The sequence below is a fragment of the Genypterus blacodes genome, unplaced genomic scaffold, assembly GCF_046128005.1.
Source record: "Genypterus blacodes isolate CSIRO-AG114 ecotype Tasmania unplaced genomic scaffold, CSIRO-AGI_Gbla_v1 ptg000284l_1, whole genome shotgun sequence".
Classification (NCBI taxonomy): Eukaryota; Metazoa; Chordata; class Actinopteri; order Ophidiiformes; family Ophidiidae; genus Genypterus; species Genypterus blacodes.
In genome coordinates, this window is record NW_027467075.1 from 191,121 (window position 1) to 207,500 (window position 16,380).

Below are 16,380 nucleotides of genomic sequence, written 5' to 3' on the forward strand. Positions count from 1 at the left end.
GTGTACAAACAGCAGCTTGGTGAATACTTAACTTATTTAATTTAGTGTGTTTTTAATTTAACTAAATGAGTGCTGATGAATAAGGTGTTAAAAAACGTGCAGGGGATTATTGAATAAATTAATTTAAGACTACTGTTAAACTTACTTTTGATTTATTTGTATTCAATAACTATAACTAATCTACTCATAGTTTAACAGGCCTAAACCTTGTCAAGTGACATGAACCATGTGCTCATCACAAAGGTATTTATCCATTTTTCAAACATAAACCAGCACATGTGATAAAACGTGATAAAATTATGGGGGTGATAAAATAAATACATTCAAAATGTTTTCTTGTTAAATAAATAAACTGTATAAGCAAAAGTAAAGTGCAAATGAAAATACAGCCTTCTAATCTGCTAGTTAATTTAAAGGTGCATGGCAGAGCACTTGCTCTTCATAACAGTGACAAATGAAAAATAACAGTCACAACTCCATTATTTTACTTCTTACACACCTCAGACATGATCAGATCTAGTCTAGGTGGAATGGAGGAAAGGCAAACTCTCAGAGTTGCCTCCATTGTGGATCTGAATCCGTTTCGGGCTTTGGTCTTAGTTGTGGCCAGCCTAATATAATTAATAAACGCCACGGCACAACAATCCAGGCGCAGCGTCACATTTCTTTAGATCGCGGATCCAAAGTCTGACTTCTTACCGGCTGGCTCTCCAGTGTTCATAGACGTGACAATTTCGCGCGGCGTCCAGCGCGGTGTTTTTAAAAGCGTGTCCATTTCATTTCGCCTGGTTAGACACCTGCCGCGGTCCCGCTACGTCGCGTGTATGACGTCATCGGGTTGAATGAAGAGAACAGCTGATCGGCCCCGATCGTCTCGTTTGTCCGTGAATCTCCACACCTTTATTTTGTTGATTTTTCCCTTTAAGTGCACTTTCTTTTCTAAAATCCCCAAATAATTTCTAAAAGCTTATTTGACGCTACAACAACAGAGTGTCTCGCGGCCCTCACGGCCCACAGGTGCAAAACAGATTTTTTTTGGCGGTCCTATAGGGGGCGCTCGCGGCCCAACAATGGGCCGCAGCCCATTGTTGGGCCGCGAGCGCCCAACCAGTAAGAATCACTGCCCTAGAGCTCCATGGAACCGTCGCCTGGCTCCTGACAAAGAGGGATCTGAACAAACCACAAGATCTCTGCAACACGAGCTACGCCAAACATGGACACAGTTGTCCAGGGAACACCAGGAGACCAAATCAAGGTGTTGACCTGACCTGACCTGACCTAACCTGCGTTCATAGGAATCACACCTATAAGCCTGTTTACACATTGAACCGCTCCACTGGGCTTAGCCTCTGAAATGTTTGTATTCCTCATTGTGTTCACATTTGTGTGTTTGCTGCCATCTACACATTTCATCCAGGTATCCATTTCTTCCAAGATCTTCAGCTGCCTCAGAAAATGTGGCATCATTCTCATGACTTCACTCATGTCCGACAACTTGAGCTGCTGCTGCTACGTCTTCGGCTAACTGATGGCTACCTCGCTAGCTAGCTGACAGTAACAATGCAGTGGCAGGGGTTCATGTTTATTCTGGACATAAAATGATCAGAAAGTAATGTGAATGTGACTAGTGGTGCAGTTTAAGCATTTACATGTCAACTTGCACCTGGGTGGCACCGCTATCAGACCAATGCTGCGCACATGTAGCTAATGTTCACACAGATGCAGGGAGAACAAAGAAACAAGCTAGGAACTATTTACTAAGTTTACTTTTGTCATTTGTCCTTTCTTGGCTAGGAGCTGGAAGTTTCAGACCCATAAAATCAGAAGCATGAAGTTGTCATCAGTTGCAGTTGCTGACTCACTTTGGTAATCAGTTGTCACTTCGTTTGCCCTCAACATTTCTCGTCTCTCCAAAACAATCGTCGTCAGCATGTTTACAGCGGCGCTTCATCGCGCTAGCTGGGGTGCAACGTTTTTGATGACTCTGCATTGTGTGGCGTTAAATTCTCCCTGCCACATTTCAACTGGTTTGGCTTCCTGTTTCCTGTCTGCCAGGGCCGCCGCTCGCCAAGTTCAGCTCAGGCTTCCTGTTTGGGGGTCACTTTCACAGGCCTGCAGCACAGATACTGTACTAGGAAGTGTGCCATCAGCGAAAAAGGCTAGCTGACCTCTGATTGGCTCTCCTTGGTTTTCCAACAAGTGGGCTGATCGAGAGGAAAGTGTTTCAGTTCCACCATTCACTTTTGCAGAAAGAGCAAATCTTGTATGTATGGTGACGTGAGCGCTCTGGAGGAGCAGCGTGGGAAACTCGCTCAGTGCCAAACTCAACCAACTGAGTAAACATTGTGATGTAGCTTTCATTTAAAATAAACTTGGATTGTTGAGGCTTTTATCAAACATGGTGACAGTGAGCTGAAGTGAAGGAACAGTGAGTGAAATGCTCTAATTTGACCTTTTGTTTGTTTTGCAGTCCTAAGCTCTCCAAAAGCCCAGCCTGGATCTAAACAATGTGCAGAGTCATGAATGTGTTGCAGTTTTAAACTCTTTAAGAAAACAGACAATGTGACATTGGCGATAAATCCCTTCTTCTCGCTTCTTCTTATCAATTCCTGCCGTTTCCTGCTCAGCTAATTCCACAGTTTTCCGGTGTAAAGTGCTGATCTGTGCCATGCGATGCGGTTTAGGTGCTCACTGGGACATCGGGGTACGTGACCTTTGACTCCTGTTTCTGTTTTTTCAGCAGTCAGCACTGAGCTGTGCTCTGTGTGGAGGGACAGCTATGAAACAAAAGACTTCTCACTCATTTCTCCTTGTTGTCTTCCACTAAAGCAGCATTTTGTGTTGAACCTTTTTATTTGAAGCTGCTTTCTTGATAATGCACTGGCCAGCCCACCTACTTAGTATCAGTTTGCCAAACGTTGCCAGCATTCCTCTCCTTGCTACACACTAGCATTGCCATGGTGACATCATGTAATCTCCTGCTCTTTTCTGCTTCAGAACTCATTTGTTTTGGTAGAAATGCTCAGAACAGAACAGAAGGAGTTTTGGTGTTGGAAACGAGGTGAGCGAGTCACTATTCTGGTTCCTGTGGTGCTTTAATGATTGATAAATCTTTTGTCAATCGCTGTCAAGTGACAACAAAATGTCTTCCCTCTTTCTTTGTGTTGTTGGAATATGGCTGTCCATTCAGGCGACATAATCTAACCCCGACCGTGTACACACTTTCAACAAAAGTAGGGTTTCTTTACCACCAGCATGGTTCTTCCATCTTCTGTGTTTGCTTTAGACTTCCGATACTGTTGTGAAATCATGGTTGGTAAGAAAGTAAACAACAAACATGGCCGTGCAGAAACACTTCAGTTCTTGACTTCCTGAAAAAGGTTCCTCTGTTCAGAGCCACAAACAGGCCTGAGGTTCTGCTTCATGGAGACCAGTGCATGAGCTCAGGTCACACGGCCCTAAACCTGTGTCAGCTGCCGGAGCCTGTCTGTCTTTTCTGTCTGTCTATCTGTCCACTTCCTGCCATTGTTCAATCTGCTCGCAGTTTGACCTCTGTCTCTCCGTGAAGTCTCCCCGCTGTGTCCGTCATCTGTTCATCAACTCAGACCAAATTAAAACAGGAAACGCAACTCTTGTTCCTTTTCGTTCTGCGAAACGCACAAAAAGTCAAGTCAGCTGACTAGGAAATCCGTCCATCCCACCACCAAGGAGAGGACCCTCACCTCCCCCAACATTCCGTTGGGAAGACTTGGGTAAAGATTTCCCACACAGAGTCTCTGTCGTTCTCTGAATGTCTGAGGTCACTTCATTAAAATCACCATGTTCACCATTACAGCTATGAACTCTAACCACTGGTAGTGTTCAGTCACTTTAACACTTTCAGGGCATTTCACATCTTCGGCGCCCTAAGCAGCTGCTTGTGTCGCTCAGATTGGTGCTGTAGTGAAATAAAGGACCAGTTCCTCAAAATGCCACTCAAACTCTGAGTAGAAGTACATCCTGCTGTGTTATTTTGGAGGAGGAGGAAGAGGAGGAGGAGGACGGTGGTATTTTAGCCTCGGCTGTACTCTGACTAAAGGTCTGAGCTGTTCAGAAGTCTAGCTCTGACAGATGAACACGGAGGAACCATGTCTGAAATCTGGAACTTTCACAGTGAAAATGGTTCAATGTGTCTGATTGAGCAGAGAGACAGAGACTGAAAACAAAACTGTAACATGTTTCATAACTTCACGCTCGGTAAAGACGCTTCAGATTTGTGTTTCCTCCAGGTGTTCAGTTCTTTCGTGTCAGTGTTTGTGATCTTTACTGGGGAAGTTCTGCTGGAGCTCCCTCCACCATGGGGGGCCGGCTCACGAGGAGGGACTTTGTCTGGGCAAGCACAGTGGCTACCTTCCTTCCTATCCCTTCCATCTGCTCCTGTCACAGCTCCACTTGATGGTCAGTTTGGGTTGTGGCCTTTATTTCAAGTAAAGCTGGAAGTCTGCTTCATCTTTTTCTGTTCATTGTGATCATTTTCATTTTAGAATCATTAAATAAAAAAAGGCACTTGGTCTGGTGCATCGACTTTAAGACGGATAAATAATTGAAAACGTTATTTCCCAGACTTTATGACCTCACTCCTGCCTCCATAGCCGTGACAGCTCAGCGTGGACCACAGATGAGTCTTCAGGTGATGTTGGTGCTGGCACAGAGGAGCCCAGCATGTATGGACCTCACTAAACTGTCTGCTCTATGGTTTCCTCTGAGCTCCTCACCCTCTCTCTCAAGATCTCAAGGTCAAAGTCACCACGCGCCATGCAGACGTCTTATCATCCTTTATTAATCAGTGTTTATGTTACACTGCTCACAACAGAGCTGCAAAGTGACAAAACACAAAGGTCAATGTGTTCTTACATATCTGAGACATCTACTTAACTCTACTGAGACAACAGCTGCTGTCATTACACACTGGAGGGTCACAGCCCACTGACCTGAGACCTCTTATATCTGCAGGCCCCTGCTCTGCACCTTCACCAGCACACAGATCAACCCACAGCATTTGGGATGTTCTTTGCGTTGGTATTGTGTCTTTATGAAGTTGTCTGTATGGGCCTGTAGGTTTGTTGCTTCCATAATATCTTATTCTGGTTTTGCTCACTTTGCATTTTGCACTTTGTATTGGTCAGAATGCAGATTGGAACTTAGTGGGCAGCCGGCGCCTAGAAAGAGGAAATGGCAAAATATTATACAGACATAATAAGATATAATTAAATATGGATACTGAAGTCAGAGCATTGATACAACATTGTTAAAAACAGAGTCCTGATATATTGAAATATGTATATATAGGCACATCTGTACTTTTGATGAGCCTCGGTCACTCCAACTGAACTACAGCACAGACACTAAACTATACAGAGATGTATGAAGGTAGAGGACACCACAGCAGTAAGACTCATTATGATGACAATAATATCAGAGTTAAGAGGAAAATAAAGTTTCTGATAGTTTCTAAAGGAGTTATGGGCCGACGTTCCAAAGTTGTGGAGCTTCGACTGCTGCTGTTAGAGCTCCAGAGCTGCTGTTAGAGCTCCAGATAGAGTTTCAGAGCTGCTGTTGCACCATCATCACTCAGACTGTGAATGTCTGGCTGTTCCGTGCGTGATGAAAGTGTTTCCTTGCAAAGTGTGGTACGCAGCAGGAGGAGGAGGTTCTTACTCTGCTGCTTCTATCTCTTTGGAATTTTCCCCCCTCTTCCTAGATTAGAGAGGAAGAGCGGTGACGGCAGCACTCGCTCCAGCCGCTCTGGGCTTAACTCCGGCTGACCTCACACTTGTGCCCAGTTGTGAGTGATTTGTTTGTTTGCTTTGGTTCCAGATTGCGGGCCCTGATATGTTGGGTGGGCCCAAGTGACTTACAGGATTCTGCTGTTGATCTGATTTGACATTCTGTATTTTTCAGAGAAGGCGACAGGTTATGTGCTGTCTTCCTGCTGGCAGGGATGAAGTCCAGTGCTTTTGTTTTACTTCCTAAATGCAGTTTCCTGTAGTGGCTCAGTGGTTCAGACTGCATGTGAGAGGAGAATTCTGCGTTGAAGATTCAACACTTCTCTGTTCTGTTCTCTGGCGGCAGAGGAGGACGCTGGTTTGTTTTTTCCTGGATGTGAGGAGAAGCTGAGCCACCTTCACCTCTCTGCCTGACCTCAGCCATGCTGCTGCTGCTGCTGCTGCTCTGCCTGCAAACTTCACTGCAACAACAGGTAGAAAAGCTCCACTTTACCTCAATATGTTTGAATTCTCCCTTTGGCTCCCAGCAGCTCTGACTGATGACAAAGCCATGACATCATCTCAATCCTGCCTGGGAATATTAATGCTTAAGGATGAACACTGAATGTTATACATTTATATTTACTGGTGGCTCATATTGCTGGAGCTAGCTAGTTCATCTCCATGCCTCACAGGACTGAAGGAGATCAGTCGAGGTTCTGCTCGTGTGTTGACCTGAAGTTCTTTTATCTACCTTTGTTGAACACACTTATTGTAAGTCGCTTTGGATAAAAGCGTCTGCTAATTGATCGTAATGTAATGTAATGTAATGGGTTTTGTTCCAGTGACCCAGACTTTGTGCCGACATGTCACGTATTGACTGAACACTTTCATGCAATGTCCGAGCGGTGTCCCAGATGCTATTTTTTGGTTCCTGGGACAACAGGATGTCCTTAATACCAAGCCCTGGTGTTTCAGCTTTATGTTGCTCTTTGGCGTGACAACTGAAGCAGCAATGCTAGTTTGTTGCTAGCTTGGAATGTGGATGATTCTGGTCAAAGTCAGCGCTGTGTCTGACAGAAGAAGTTCATTTGAATAAGACAATGTATTCTAGATATGTCCTGTCTATTTCCATGACATATCTCCAGTGAAACTTTGACTTTGCTCTGTGATCTTGACCTTTGATTGATTTTGATAGCGAAGGCTTAAAAGTTCTCTTAAATGGATTGAATCATTGATCACGTACTGAGATGGGGATCGATTGTAGAGACAAACACTTGTAGGTATAAACAATAGATGGCTGGATGGTTTTGGATGAATGGATGTATGGTTCTGGAGGAGGTTTGTGGTTCTGAACCTGCCGTTACAACAGCACTGTTCTCCCTCAGATGGCTCCTGATCGCTGCGATGAGCTGCAGATGGTGGAGCTCCAGACCCTCTGCACTTCCTGTGCTGCCATCTCCACTGCCAGCTGCCCACATGGCTTCACCAGCAAGGGAACCTCCAACTGCAGGTATTTAATTCGTTACCATGGAGACAGCCTAGCGAGGGCAGGGAATGTAACCTCTTTGCTCAGGAAATTTTGTCACGGTAGATTAGAGCTGTGTGTCGTTTATAGATGCAGCAAGCAAAGTGTGAGAATCTGTGGCTTATTTTCAGACCAAGTTTATAAATGTTGTTCGGTTGTAAGAGCGGTAACTTGGAACTTAGAACCTTGAAAATTGGAGCTGAGATTTTGAACCCAACCTGAACCTGCGGACCTTGACAGGCTTTCAAGGTCAACCGGTTATAAAAGTCATATGTGCACAAAAATGCAGGTTTTTGGTTGTCATGGTGATGGAAATGTTTGGCACCCTCTTAGTGGTTTCTCGTTACGCTTTGTGTTGCAGTTATGTGGTGCAGATTGGGAACCGGGAGGTGGAGATGTCTGGATGTCATCGCTCCTGTGTGAAGAACTTCATGCAGCCAAGATGCTGCCCTAAGTACTGGGGACCACTGTGTCTCTGTAAGACCACACACACACACACACACACACACACACACACACACAACCTATGTGTGGATCTTAGGTAAACGTCGGACCGTTTGTCTCTGTCTCCAGCCTGTCCCAGTTGGTCAGGGAAGACATGTAACTACCACGGAAGCTGTCTGGACGGAGAACTTGGAAATGGGACCTGCATCTGTGATGTCAGTATGATACCTGTCTGTCTACCTCCCTGTCTGCATGGACACCCACAGTGTGTGTGTGTGTGAGACTGGGCTGTGACACATTAGCTTCACCAGTGTCACACATCAGCTACTATCAACCTGCTCACAACCTGCCAACTAGCTGCTAGTATGTTTGGTTTCTTGTTTGATAGCAAGCTAACTAGCTTAACTTAAACTGTGAATGTTTTATACTTAATAATGAGCGGGACTTAAGTTACAATAGGGAAACTCACTCAGGCCAACTTCCTGTTAAGTTGATGGTCAGTAGTTTGGACATTCTGTCTGTCAAAGATGTGAACTTGTGGTTCTGGTTTGATGTGCTTGTCACGCTTGTTGATGGTACGATTCTTCCCCTCAGGATGGCTTCTCCGGGTTTGCCTGTCAGGAGTGTAAGAACCAGAAGGCCTATGGAGAAAACTGTGATAAACGTATGTTCTTCACCTTTGACCTCTTATGTAAGAATATAAACAAGTATGTAGGCTCAGTCATAAGGACGATTATCATCAAATCTCACTTCTCTCTCTGTCACTGTGTCCGTACAGAGTGTGACTGTGAGTATGGAGTGTGTAACGACGGCCCAGAGGGCGATGGACAGTGTTTATGTCAGCCTCCGTACACTGGGAGGCGCTGTGACCAAGGTAAGACCATGACACACAGACACACACTACATTAGACTCTGATCCCACAGATACACAATACGGATATTAGGCTATAGATATAAAGTTGACTTGACTATATTTGCATGTTTTGCTGTTGGCAGTGAGTACCAGCTGCAGGAACTGTAGCACCTACTCCTACTGTAAAGGAGAGGGAGTGGCTGCTGTGTGTGAGTGTCTGCCCGGATACAGGAGGACGCCACAGAACAGCTGTGCAAGTAAACACACCGCGCTCGTTCATCACATTACTAACCTTTCAATATAAATGATCACCACAAACCATAACCCTGACTGTCCACTGAGTGGCGCTGTAGTATTTTGCAAATGGAAAGGGTTGGAGAGAAGATAGTTACTGTCCTCACACAGAGGACGTTCCCCCTCTTCTACCCGCTTTTTCTGTTGTTTTGTTTCCGTTTCCTCTTCACAGTTTTAACCTCCTGTGAATAAAAACCTTGTGGACCTTATTTGTTATTGTTATTGTTCATTAAAGCCCCTTTATCTTTGATCTCCTGCTTCCTGCTCAGGTAGCTGTTCAAGTAGGGACTGCCACGTCGATGCGTCCTGCTCCTCTGTGGGGTCAAAGATCAAATGTACCTGCAAGACAGACTATGAGGGTGATGGCAAAATCTGCATACCCAAAAACCCCTGCGCTGAAAACAATGGAGGCTGTCCACTCAACTCCACCATCTGTGTCTTCAGAGGACCCAATAAGGTGAGGAGGCCTACATAGCCAGGATCATGACTCTAGGAACAAGGACAGGTCATCAGCTACAGGAAATACCACCGGGAACAAGGGCTCCATATCCACACCTAGAACCAAGAGTGGAGCAGCAACCACGACCAGAACCTAAACCAAGACTTAAGGGCTTGAGGTTGAGGTCAGGAATATTTTCCAGGCTCCACCCAGAATTCCACTTTGTGATTAGCTGAGATGAGAATCTACTCACCTACGAAAAGAGGATTCACTTACAGGAACTCTTTCTGGACCTAGAACCAAGAGGAGTAGAACTAAACCAGAACTAAAATGGCCATCAGAACCTGAATCAGCCCAATCTAAACCCTCTGCCTCCCTCTCTCTCTCTCTCTCTCTCTCTCTCTCTCTCAGTCCAGCTGTGAGTGTATGGCCGGCATGTCACCCATAGGTGGCAACCCAGAGCTCGGTTGCAACCTGATCTCTACCTGCTCACTGGGCACCTGTGACTTCACCGCTGTCTGTCAAACCGGACTGGATGGACGTCCAAGGTCAGACTCTCTCTCTCTCTTTCTCTAGAACTGTCTGTCTGTCTGTCTCAACTTAGGTGCTTAAATTGACAGAATCATAATTCTCGTCCATGGATATCAAACCTCCCCCCTCCAGGTGTGTGTGCGAGGCGGGTCAGATCGGTGATGGGTGGCGTTGCTATGGTAACCTGATGGAGCGAGTCATTGAGCTTGACAGGAATGGAGACCACAGAGGAAATCTGACCGGAGCCATCGCTCTGTTTGGTAATTCATGGCTCACATTCCCTCTGATAGACCGGATGAAACATGACTTTGTGTTTGTGTATGTGTATGATGTATACTTCATACATAGCTGCACTAAATGAGAAACCTAAAGTGCAGACTGTTGTTCAGGGTTTATCCTTAAAGCAAACATTTTTATTGGGGTCAGGAAACATTGATTACATCAATGTGTGACCTTTAACCTGTGTGTGTGTGTGTGTGTGTGTGTGTGTGTGTGTTACAGAGAAAGGTTGTGAGCTGCTGCTGAGTCAGCATGGACCCTTCACAGCTTTCATCCCACTGCTGAAAACACCTCTGTCTGTATGTCTGTCAAATTGATCTTTAATAGATGATATCATATTTATTTGATAAATTGCAATCACAGAAAATCATTTGGATCTGATCTGATCTGATCCGGGTCCCTGATCTGATCTGATCCGGGTCCCTGCTCAGGTTTGGGTCAGGAGGAACACTTAAGGACAACAGTTACTTTTGTTCCCATTGTGTGATTCTTTTATTGAATATTCTGAATATATAATATCCCGTTTCTCAAACGTCAGGAAATGACTCCTCTGTTCCGCTCTGTCCAGGGCATTAACAAGGATGTGCTCTGTAACAACCACCTGATGCTGGGTCAGCACCTCTACAAGGATCTGGAGGGACAAGACTTCAACCTGTATGGAGGAGCCGCCGCCCGCAGCAAAGACAACCAGGTGACGCAGCGTTTCTAAGCACCCTGTTTTTATGCCTGAGGGACTTCCTCTGGGTAAGGACAGTAGCTATCCCCTTCCTAGCCACAATACTTTCCCCCACCCATATTCTGACAAGTAGGAAATCTGTATTTGTTCCATGCAGTCATACAGAGCACACATCAGTTCAATGTGTCCTCTGCATTTAACCCGAGCAGCTACCGTGCTGCAGGAAAATGTGATTGTCAGAAGTGGAAAGACCTGAACGCAGCGCCTTAGACCGCTCGGCCATCCTGACACAACAATTTGTGCTGCGTAGGCATAGAACTCGGACCTTTTGCCACTCAGTGGACAGTCTGGGTCGGGGCTTTTAGTTCAGGGAACCTGGAAGTCCCCTTCAGAACATCTATATTTACACCCATCAAAACAAATGTGATCAAAACACTAGTTCCAGGAATTAATCATCTTGAAGGGGGCCGACTACACCTGAACCATCATCAGAGCAGATCAGTGCAGAGCCGATCAATATCAATAGAACAACTGCAATTAAGATAAGATAAGATAAGATAAGATGAAATTTTATTATCCCGAGGGAAATTACTGTGCAACAGTTACAGTACAGCATGAAAAAACAAGACCCAGGAATCAGAAATCAGAATTTACCCAACTAGTGCAATAGTGAAAAGTGCAAGAATGCAAGTAGATAATTACAACTATCGTTTCATTTCAATCAACAATATCTCTACATGATAATTACTCCACTGTACCTTTAAATACATCAACACAAAGTCAAAAGTAACCCATCACCATCATCATCATCATCATCATCATCATCATCACCATCATTTTCCTCATCCTCCTCATCCTCATCATCATTTATGGCTCTCCCACTGTGACTGAGACCTTCACCGGTAAAACCTTCAGAGGGAAACTATTCTCAGTGTAAAAGTATGGAAACAGTGTGTGTGTGAAAGTGTGTTTGAAGGTGTGTATGTGTGTGTTGGTGTCAGGATGAGTGAAGGTCAGCACCCCTCTGTCCAAGTCCAGATGAACTCTGACCCTGCAGCCTCTCTTGCCCATGGGAAGGTCAATCTCTGGGTCGAAGGTGGAGAATGATGTGAATTTACCGTATCCGAACATGATTCTCCATAATCTGGACTGTGAGCGTCCGGCGGTGGAGGCGTCCTCTCCTAACACACCCAGCTCCCAGTCACTGTTGTCTTTGACCTCCACGTCCCAGCTGTGAGTCCCTGAGCTGAAGCCCTGGGAGGCCTGAACAGAGCAGGAGAATTTCACCCTCTTTGGGTTTTTTGGTAGCGTAACCGCTACCCCGGCTCTCACGCTGGTCAGATCCTCAGACAGGATGAGCCCTGGGTCGGCAGTGTTCGGGTCCAGAATCACAGGTGTGTAGGAGACGATGTCCTTCATTTTGCTCCAGACGCTGAAGGTCAGGTTTCCTAGGTGCTTGACCACATTGATCAGAACTCCTGAGTAGAGCTCCGGTTCAGCCAGCAGGGAGCGCTGATGCACAGAGGGACATCATGTTAGTAAACATGGACATAAACACAACAGATGGTAGAAATACAACCAGGAAGGAAAGACTAAGAGTTACAGTTACTACACACTGAACTCTGCATACATCTCATCCCTGAAAGCTGGAGCATGCTTAGAACATCGTGATTACCTTGACCTGGATTCTCTCCACCGCAGCCTTGTAGCTCTGCAGGAACGAGACGTCTCCCTCTTTCAGCTCATCCTCTGCGGCTTTGATCACCTCTGAAAGTGATACAATCTCTTTGCTCAGAGCCTCAGTCTTCTCCTTCATCTTCAAGCTCTTCTCCTTCTCCTCCTCCTTCAGTGCAGCCATCCTGGCCTGCTCGTCTTTTTGGAGGAAGTGGTGAAGCTTCTTAAACTCCGCCCTGATCTGCCTCTCTGTTTGTTGGACCTGGACCTTCACATGTTCCACTGTTTGATACCAGCTTCCTTCGATTTGCTTCAGACGCTCCAGTTTCTCCTTTAAGGGCTTCAGGGATTTCTGGAGTTTTTCCTTGTGTTCCTGTGCAGCTTCATTGATTGGTCTGAATCTGTGGTCGGTGTGTGTTCTTGAATCCCGACAGACGACACACACTGGCTGCTGATGGTTCAGACAGAAGAGCTTGAGCTTCTCTCCATGCTGGCTGCAGAGAGGCTCTGAGCTGGCTGAAGCTCTCTTCTCTCTCTCCGTTTTGAAGGCGTCACACAGGTTCCTCAGTGCCATGTTTCTCGGTGGATCACTTCTTGATGATCGTCTCTTACAATATGGACATTCAGGTGATCTTTTTGCCTTCCACCAGTCCTTCAGACAGGCTTTGCAGAAACTGTGGCTACAGGACAAGACCACAGGATCTGAGAAGATGTCTTGGCAGATGGGACAGGTGAGATCCTCCTCGGACTGAAGGGACATTTTCACAGCTGAAACAGGAAGTCACAGGTGCAGAAAATCCACTTTCACTTCTTCTGTTTATGGCTCGTCTATAACTCACATTTTGTGCTCTAAAGCTGCGACAGGTTGAAGTTGCAGTATCTTGGTATCCCAGTATTCCGGTGGTCTAGTATTCCTTGTATTAGATTCTGTCTTTGTGGACGTTGTTGGTTTTGTCTGAAGGTGAATCTTGTGTCTCTCTCCTCGGCGGCTCTGTGTTTCCTGGTTTGTTGAGAGTTGGGCGGAGGTTTTTCTGCTGAATCACGGACAGTAAAACAATCATGGGGTGTGTTTATTCTCTAAGGCAGAGTTTTTCAACCGGTGTGCCGTGAGAGATCGACAGGTGTGCCGTGGAAAATTATTCAACTTCACTTAATTAGTCCGCGAGCTGATCCGGTGCTCCGCCCCCCTCAACAGGAGTGTTGCGTTCAATCGTAGCGCAAATTTCGAAGCCCCCCCCCCTTTCCTGTTGTACTTTAAAGCTACATTTATATTGTGCATTCCAGATTATATCAAACTGTCTAACTAGTGCTTTATTTACTATTTTGTCCGTCTCTCTCTCTCTCTCTCTCTCTCTCTGTCTCTGGTTTGTACAGAGGTTCATTCTGATGGAGGACCCCAGCAGACTGTACACCATCATCCAGCCAGACCTGCCAGCAGCCAATGGAATCATCCACATCATTGACCAGCCAATCACATCCAGGCGCCCTGACCGCCCAGCTCGTGATGAACAGGTGAGTTCAGCTCCTCAGAGAAGCTCCAGCACACACCACATCTGGAAAAAAAAGAAGAGAGATTCTCTTGGAATGGCTGTGATCTGTGTCTGGATAAGGCCAATGCACATTATTAGAATGTGAACCGACCTGCTAGACAACATCTGTCTCAGACACGTCCAGGCGTGTGTGTGTGTGTGTGTGTGTGTGTGTGTTCAGTTTTTACAGGAGGAAGATCTAAGTTTAAAATGTGCTTTGGAAAATAATTTGCACTTTCAATATCAACGGAAATGTGGCGTCATGATGAATGAGTGTACTGACTACGTTTCCCACAAGGCTTAGCAAGGTGATTAGGAAGAGTGATGCATGCTGGGATATGATCAGGGGAGAAGTGTTTGTGTGTGTGTGTGTGTCATGTTATTGACTAACTGTCTTATTTCAAGTAGCTGTGTAGCTTATAAGAAGCTTCACAGCTACTTGCTATTAAAAAAATAGCAAATTCCTGAAAAAGCTCCATTGTTTTGAAAATAGTTGAGCAACTGTCAACCTATTGAGAAAAGTCGGTACATTAGAAGCTGAGCTACTTTTATATAGCTAATCACCAATCAGTGTTTCAAGTCTTCTTCTTCTTCTTCTTCTTCTTCTTCTTCTTCTTCTTCTTCTTCTTCTTCTTCTTCTTCTCCTCTTCGCCTTGCGTCCAGTTTGCTGATAAGACAATTGGAGAAATTCTGACAAAAGATGGAAAATACAACCGCTTCCTGTCTCTGGTGGATGTGAGTATTTGCAGGAAACAGCAACATGTTAACTGTGACCCTGAACGTTTGTGTCCCTCAGCCTGTGTGACGAGCAGACAGCCATCAGGAGAAGCTCAAGCATGAAGCATGAATAAATCAACACACAATCATCATTAGATCTATCATTGTTAATCAGATATGATGTGTGTGATTGTAGAACTGCGGGGCTCCGCCCCCCCTGCGAGGGCCAGGACCCCTGACCGTCTTCGTCCCCACCAACCAGGCTGTGGACCTCGCCCGAGACGGCAGCATCCTGTACATGCTGAACGATGTGAGTAACAACAACTACAAAATGTAATAAGAAGAAGACAACATTCCACTCTTTATGTTCTTCAGCAGACTGACAGCTTTTCACTTCATTTAACCTTTTTTGAAGGCCAAACATAAACTGCAGGAACTCCTCAGGCACCACGTCTTCTCCCAGGCTGCGGTAAGACCCCCGGTCCTCTCTCTACATCCATCCCTCCCTCTCTCCCTCCATCCATTATCCTTATTGTCTTCCTCTTTGTTCTGTGCTCACGACCACAATGATGTTGTGTTGTTGTCTGATTGATTGACATGTGTATCATTTGTGTCCGTCTGTCCTCTTGTAGTTGACCCTGGACGATTTGACGAGTCTTCCTCAAATTCAGACGATGGCCAATCAGATTGTCCAGATCACCGTGTCGGAAGATGTAAGTCTCAATTAGGCTCCTCCCCCTTATCACACTCACATTAACCAGATGATAACAACAAAGTATTTAGATTATTATTATTCTACTGATCTCATTCTGCCAATCAGCATCACATATAATACATCCCCAGGGTCAGATCCTATTGGACGAGAAGGCCCTCCACCTGGAGAGCACCAACATTGTGGCGTCCAATGGGATCATGCACATGATTGACGGGTTGCTGTTGCCGCCATCCATCCTTCCCATACTGCCTCATCGCTGTGACATCATCGAGAACAAGATCACCGTGGTGAGAGCTCAACCACATGCACAGGCACACACACACACACACCCGGTCAAAACTGAAAGGATTGGAGGTGAACTGAGCTGATGTGTGTGTGTATATGAGTATCTTTGTGTGTGTGTGTGTGTGTTTTCAGGGTCCGTGTGCTCGCTGCAGTTACCTCTTTCAGACTCAGTGTCCAGATGGAAGCATTGAACTGGTAAATATTTGATTATTAAGAAAGAAAAAAAGAAAAGAACACTTCCTACAATAAGATATAAGAGCACAAGAATAAAAACAAAGCTTATCTTTGTCTGTCTCTGTCTCTGTCTCTGTCTGTCTGTCTGTCTGTCTGTCTGTCTGTCTGTCTGTCTGTCTGTCCAGGACAGTCACCTGACAGGCTGTGATTACGTCACCTCTCCTCTCAACCCGTCTCTCAGTAAAGGCTGTGCCAAGTTCTGCAACACCACCAAACAGGTGCAGATCAGCTTCAGCTGTGTTTGAAGTGCCCATGAGCAAGGCACTGAACCTGCATGCTGCAGTGAACACTGACTGATGAACCTGAACGTGTGTGCGTGTGTGTGTGTGTGTGTGTCACAGGTAGCAGAGTGTTGTAAAGGATTTTATGGTCCAGACTGTAAACCTTGTATTGGAGGATTCCAGCATCCCTGCTATGATAAAGGAACGGTGAGTAGAT

At 45.6% G+C, this 16,380-nt stretch overlaps 2 protein-coding genes across 2 annotated transcripts in view; one reads left to right on the plus strand and one right to left on the minus strand.

Moving 5' to 3' along the window:
- Positions 1-5,854: 5,854 nt before the first annotated feature.
- stab1 (stabilin 1) overlaps positions 5,855-16,380 on the plus strand; it is a gene marked incomplete at its 3' end in the record, with an annotated part of 29,923 nt that continues 19,397 nt past the window's right edge. The window contains exons 1-21 of the mRNA XM_076136890.1: positions 5,855-6,238; positions 7,133-7,257; positions 7,634-7,749; positions 7,846-7,931; positions 8,311-8,380; positions 8,495-8,590; positions 8,713-8,826; positions 9,133-9,320; positions 9,714-9,850; positions 9,966-10,093; positions 10,335-10,411; positions 10,681-10,803; positions 13,837-13,974; positions 14,655-14,726; positions 14,905-15,018; positions 15,124-15,177; positions 15,341-15,421; positions 15,552-15,710; positions 15,841-15,903; positions 16,068-16,160; positions 16,284-16,370. Coding sequence (XP_075993005.1) covers positions 6,188-6,238; positions 7,133-7,257; positions 7,634-7,749; positions 7,846-7,931; positions 8,311-8,380; positions 8,495-8,590; positions 8,713-8,826; positions 9,133-9,320; positions 9,714-9,850; positions 9,966-10,093; positions 10,335-10,411; positions 10,681-10,803; positions 13,837-13,974; positions 14,655-14,726; positions 14,905-15,018; positions 15,124-15,177; positions 15,341-15,421; positions 15,552-15,710; positions 15,841-15,903; positions 16,068-16,160; positions 16,284-16,370 — 2,172 coding nt within the window. The remainder of the gene's footprint in view (positions 6,239-7,132; positions 7,258-7,633; positions 7,750-7,845; positions 7,932-8,310; positions 8,381-8,494; positions 8,591-8,712; positions 8,827-9,132; positions 9,321-9,713; positions 9,851-9,965; positions 10,094-10,334; positions 10,412-10,680; positions 10,804-13,836; positions 13,975-14,654; positions 14,727-14,904; positions 15,019-15,123; positions 15,178-15,340; positions 15,422-15,551; positions 15,711-15,840; positions 15,904-16,067; positions 16,161-16,283; positions 16,371-16,380) is intronic.
- Positions 10,649-13,828, minus strand: LOC143017415 (E3 ubiquitin-protein ligase TRIM39-like). Its single transcript, XM_076136874.1, has 2 exons — positions 12,464-13,828; positions 10,649-12,300 (listed from the first exon to the last, which is right to left on the minus strand). Exons 1-2 carry the CDS (start codon positions 13,220-13,222, stop codon positions 11,656-11,658), a joined length of 1,404 nt encoding a protein of 467 aa, XP_075992989.1. The 5' UTR covers positions 13,223-13,828; the 3' UTR covers positions 10,649-11,655.

Coding starts and splice junctions, on each gene's coding strand:
- LOC143017415 (XM_076136874.1), bottom strand. CDS start 13,222: ATGTCCCTTCAGTCCGAGGAGGATCTCACCTGTCCCATCTGCCAAGAC. Junction 12,301..12,463: donor TGGAGAGAATCCAGGTCAAG/GTAATCACGATG, acceptor TCTGTGCATCAG/CGCTCCCTGCTGGCTGAACC.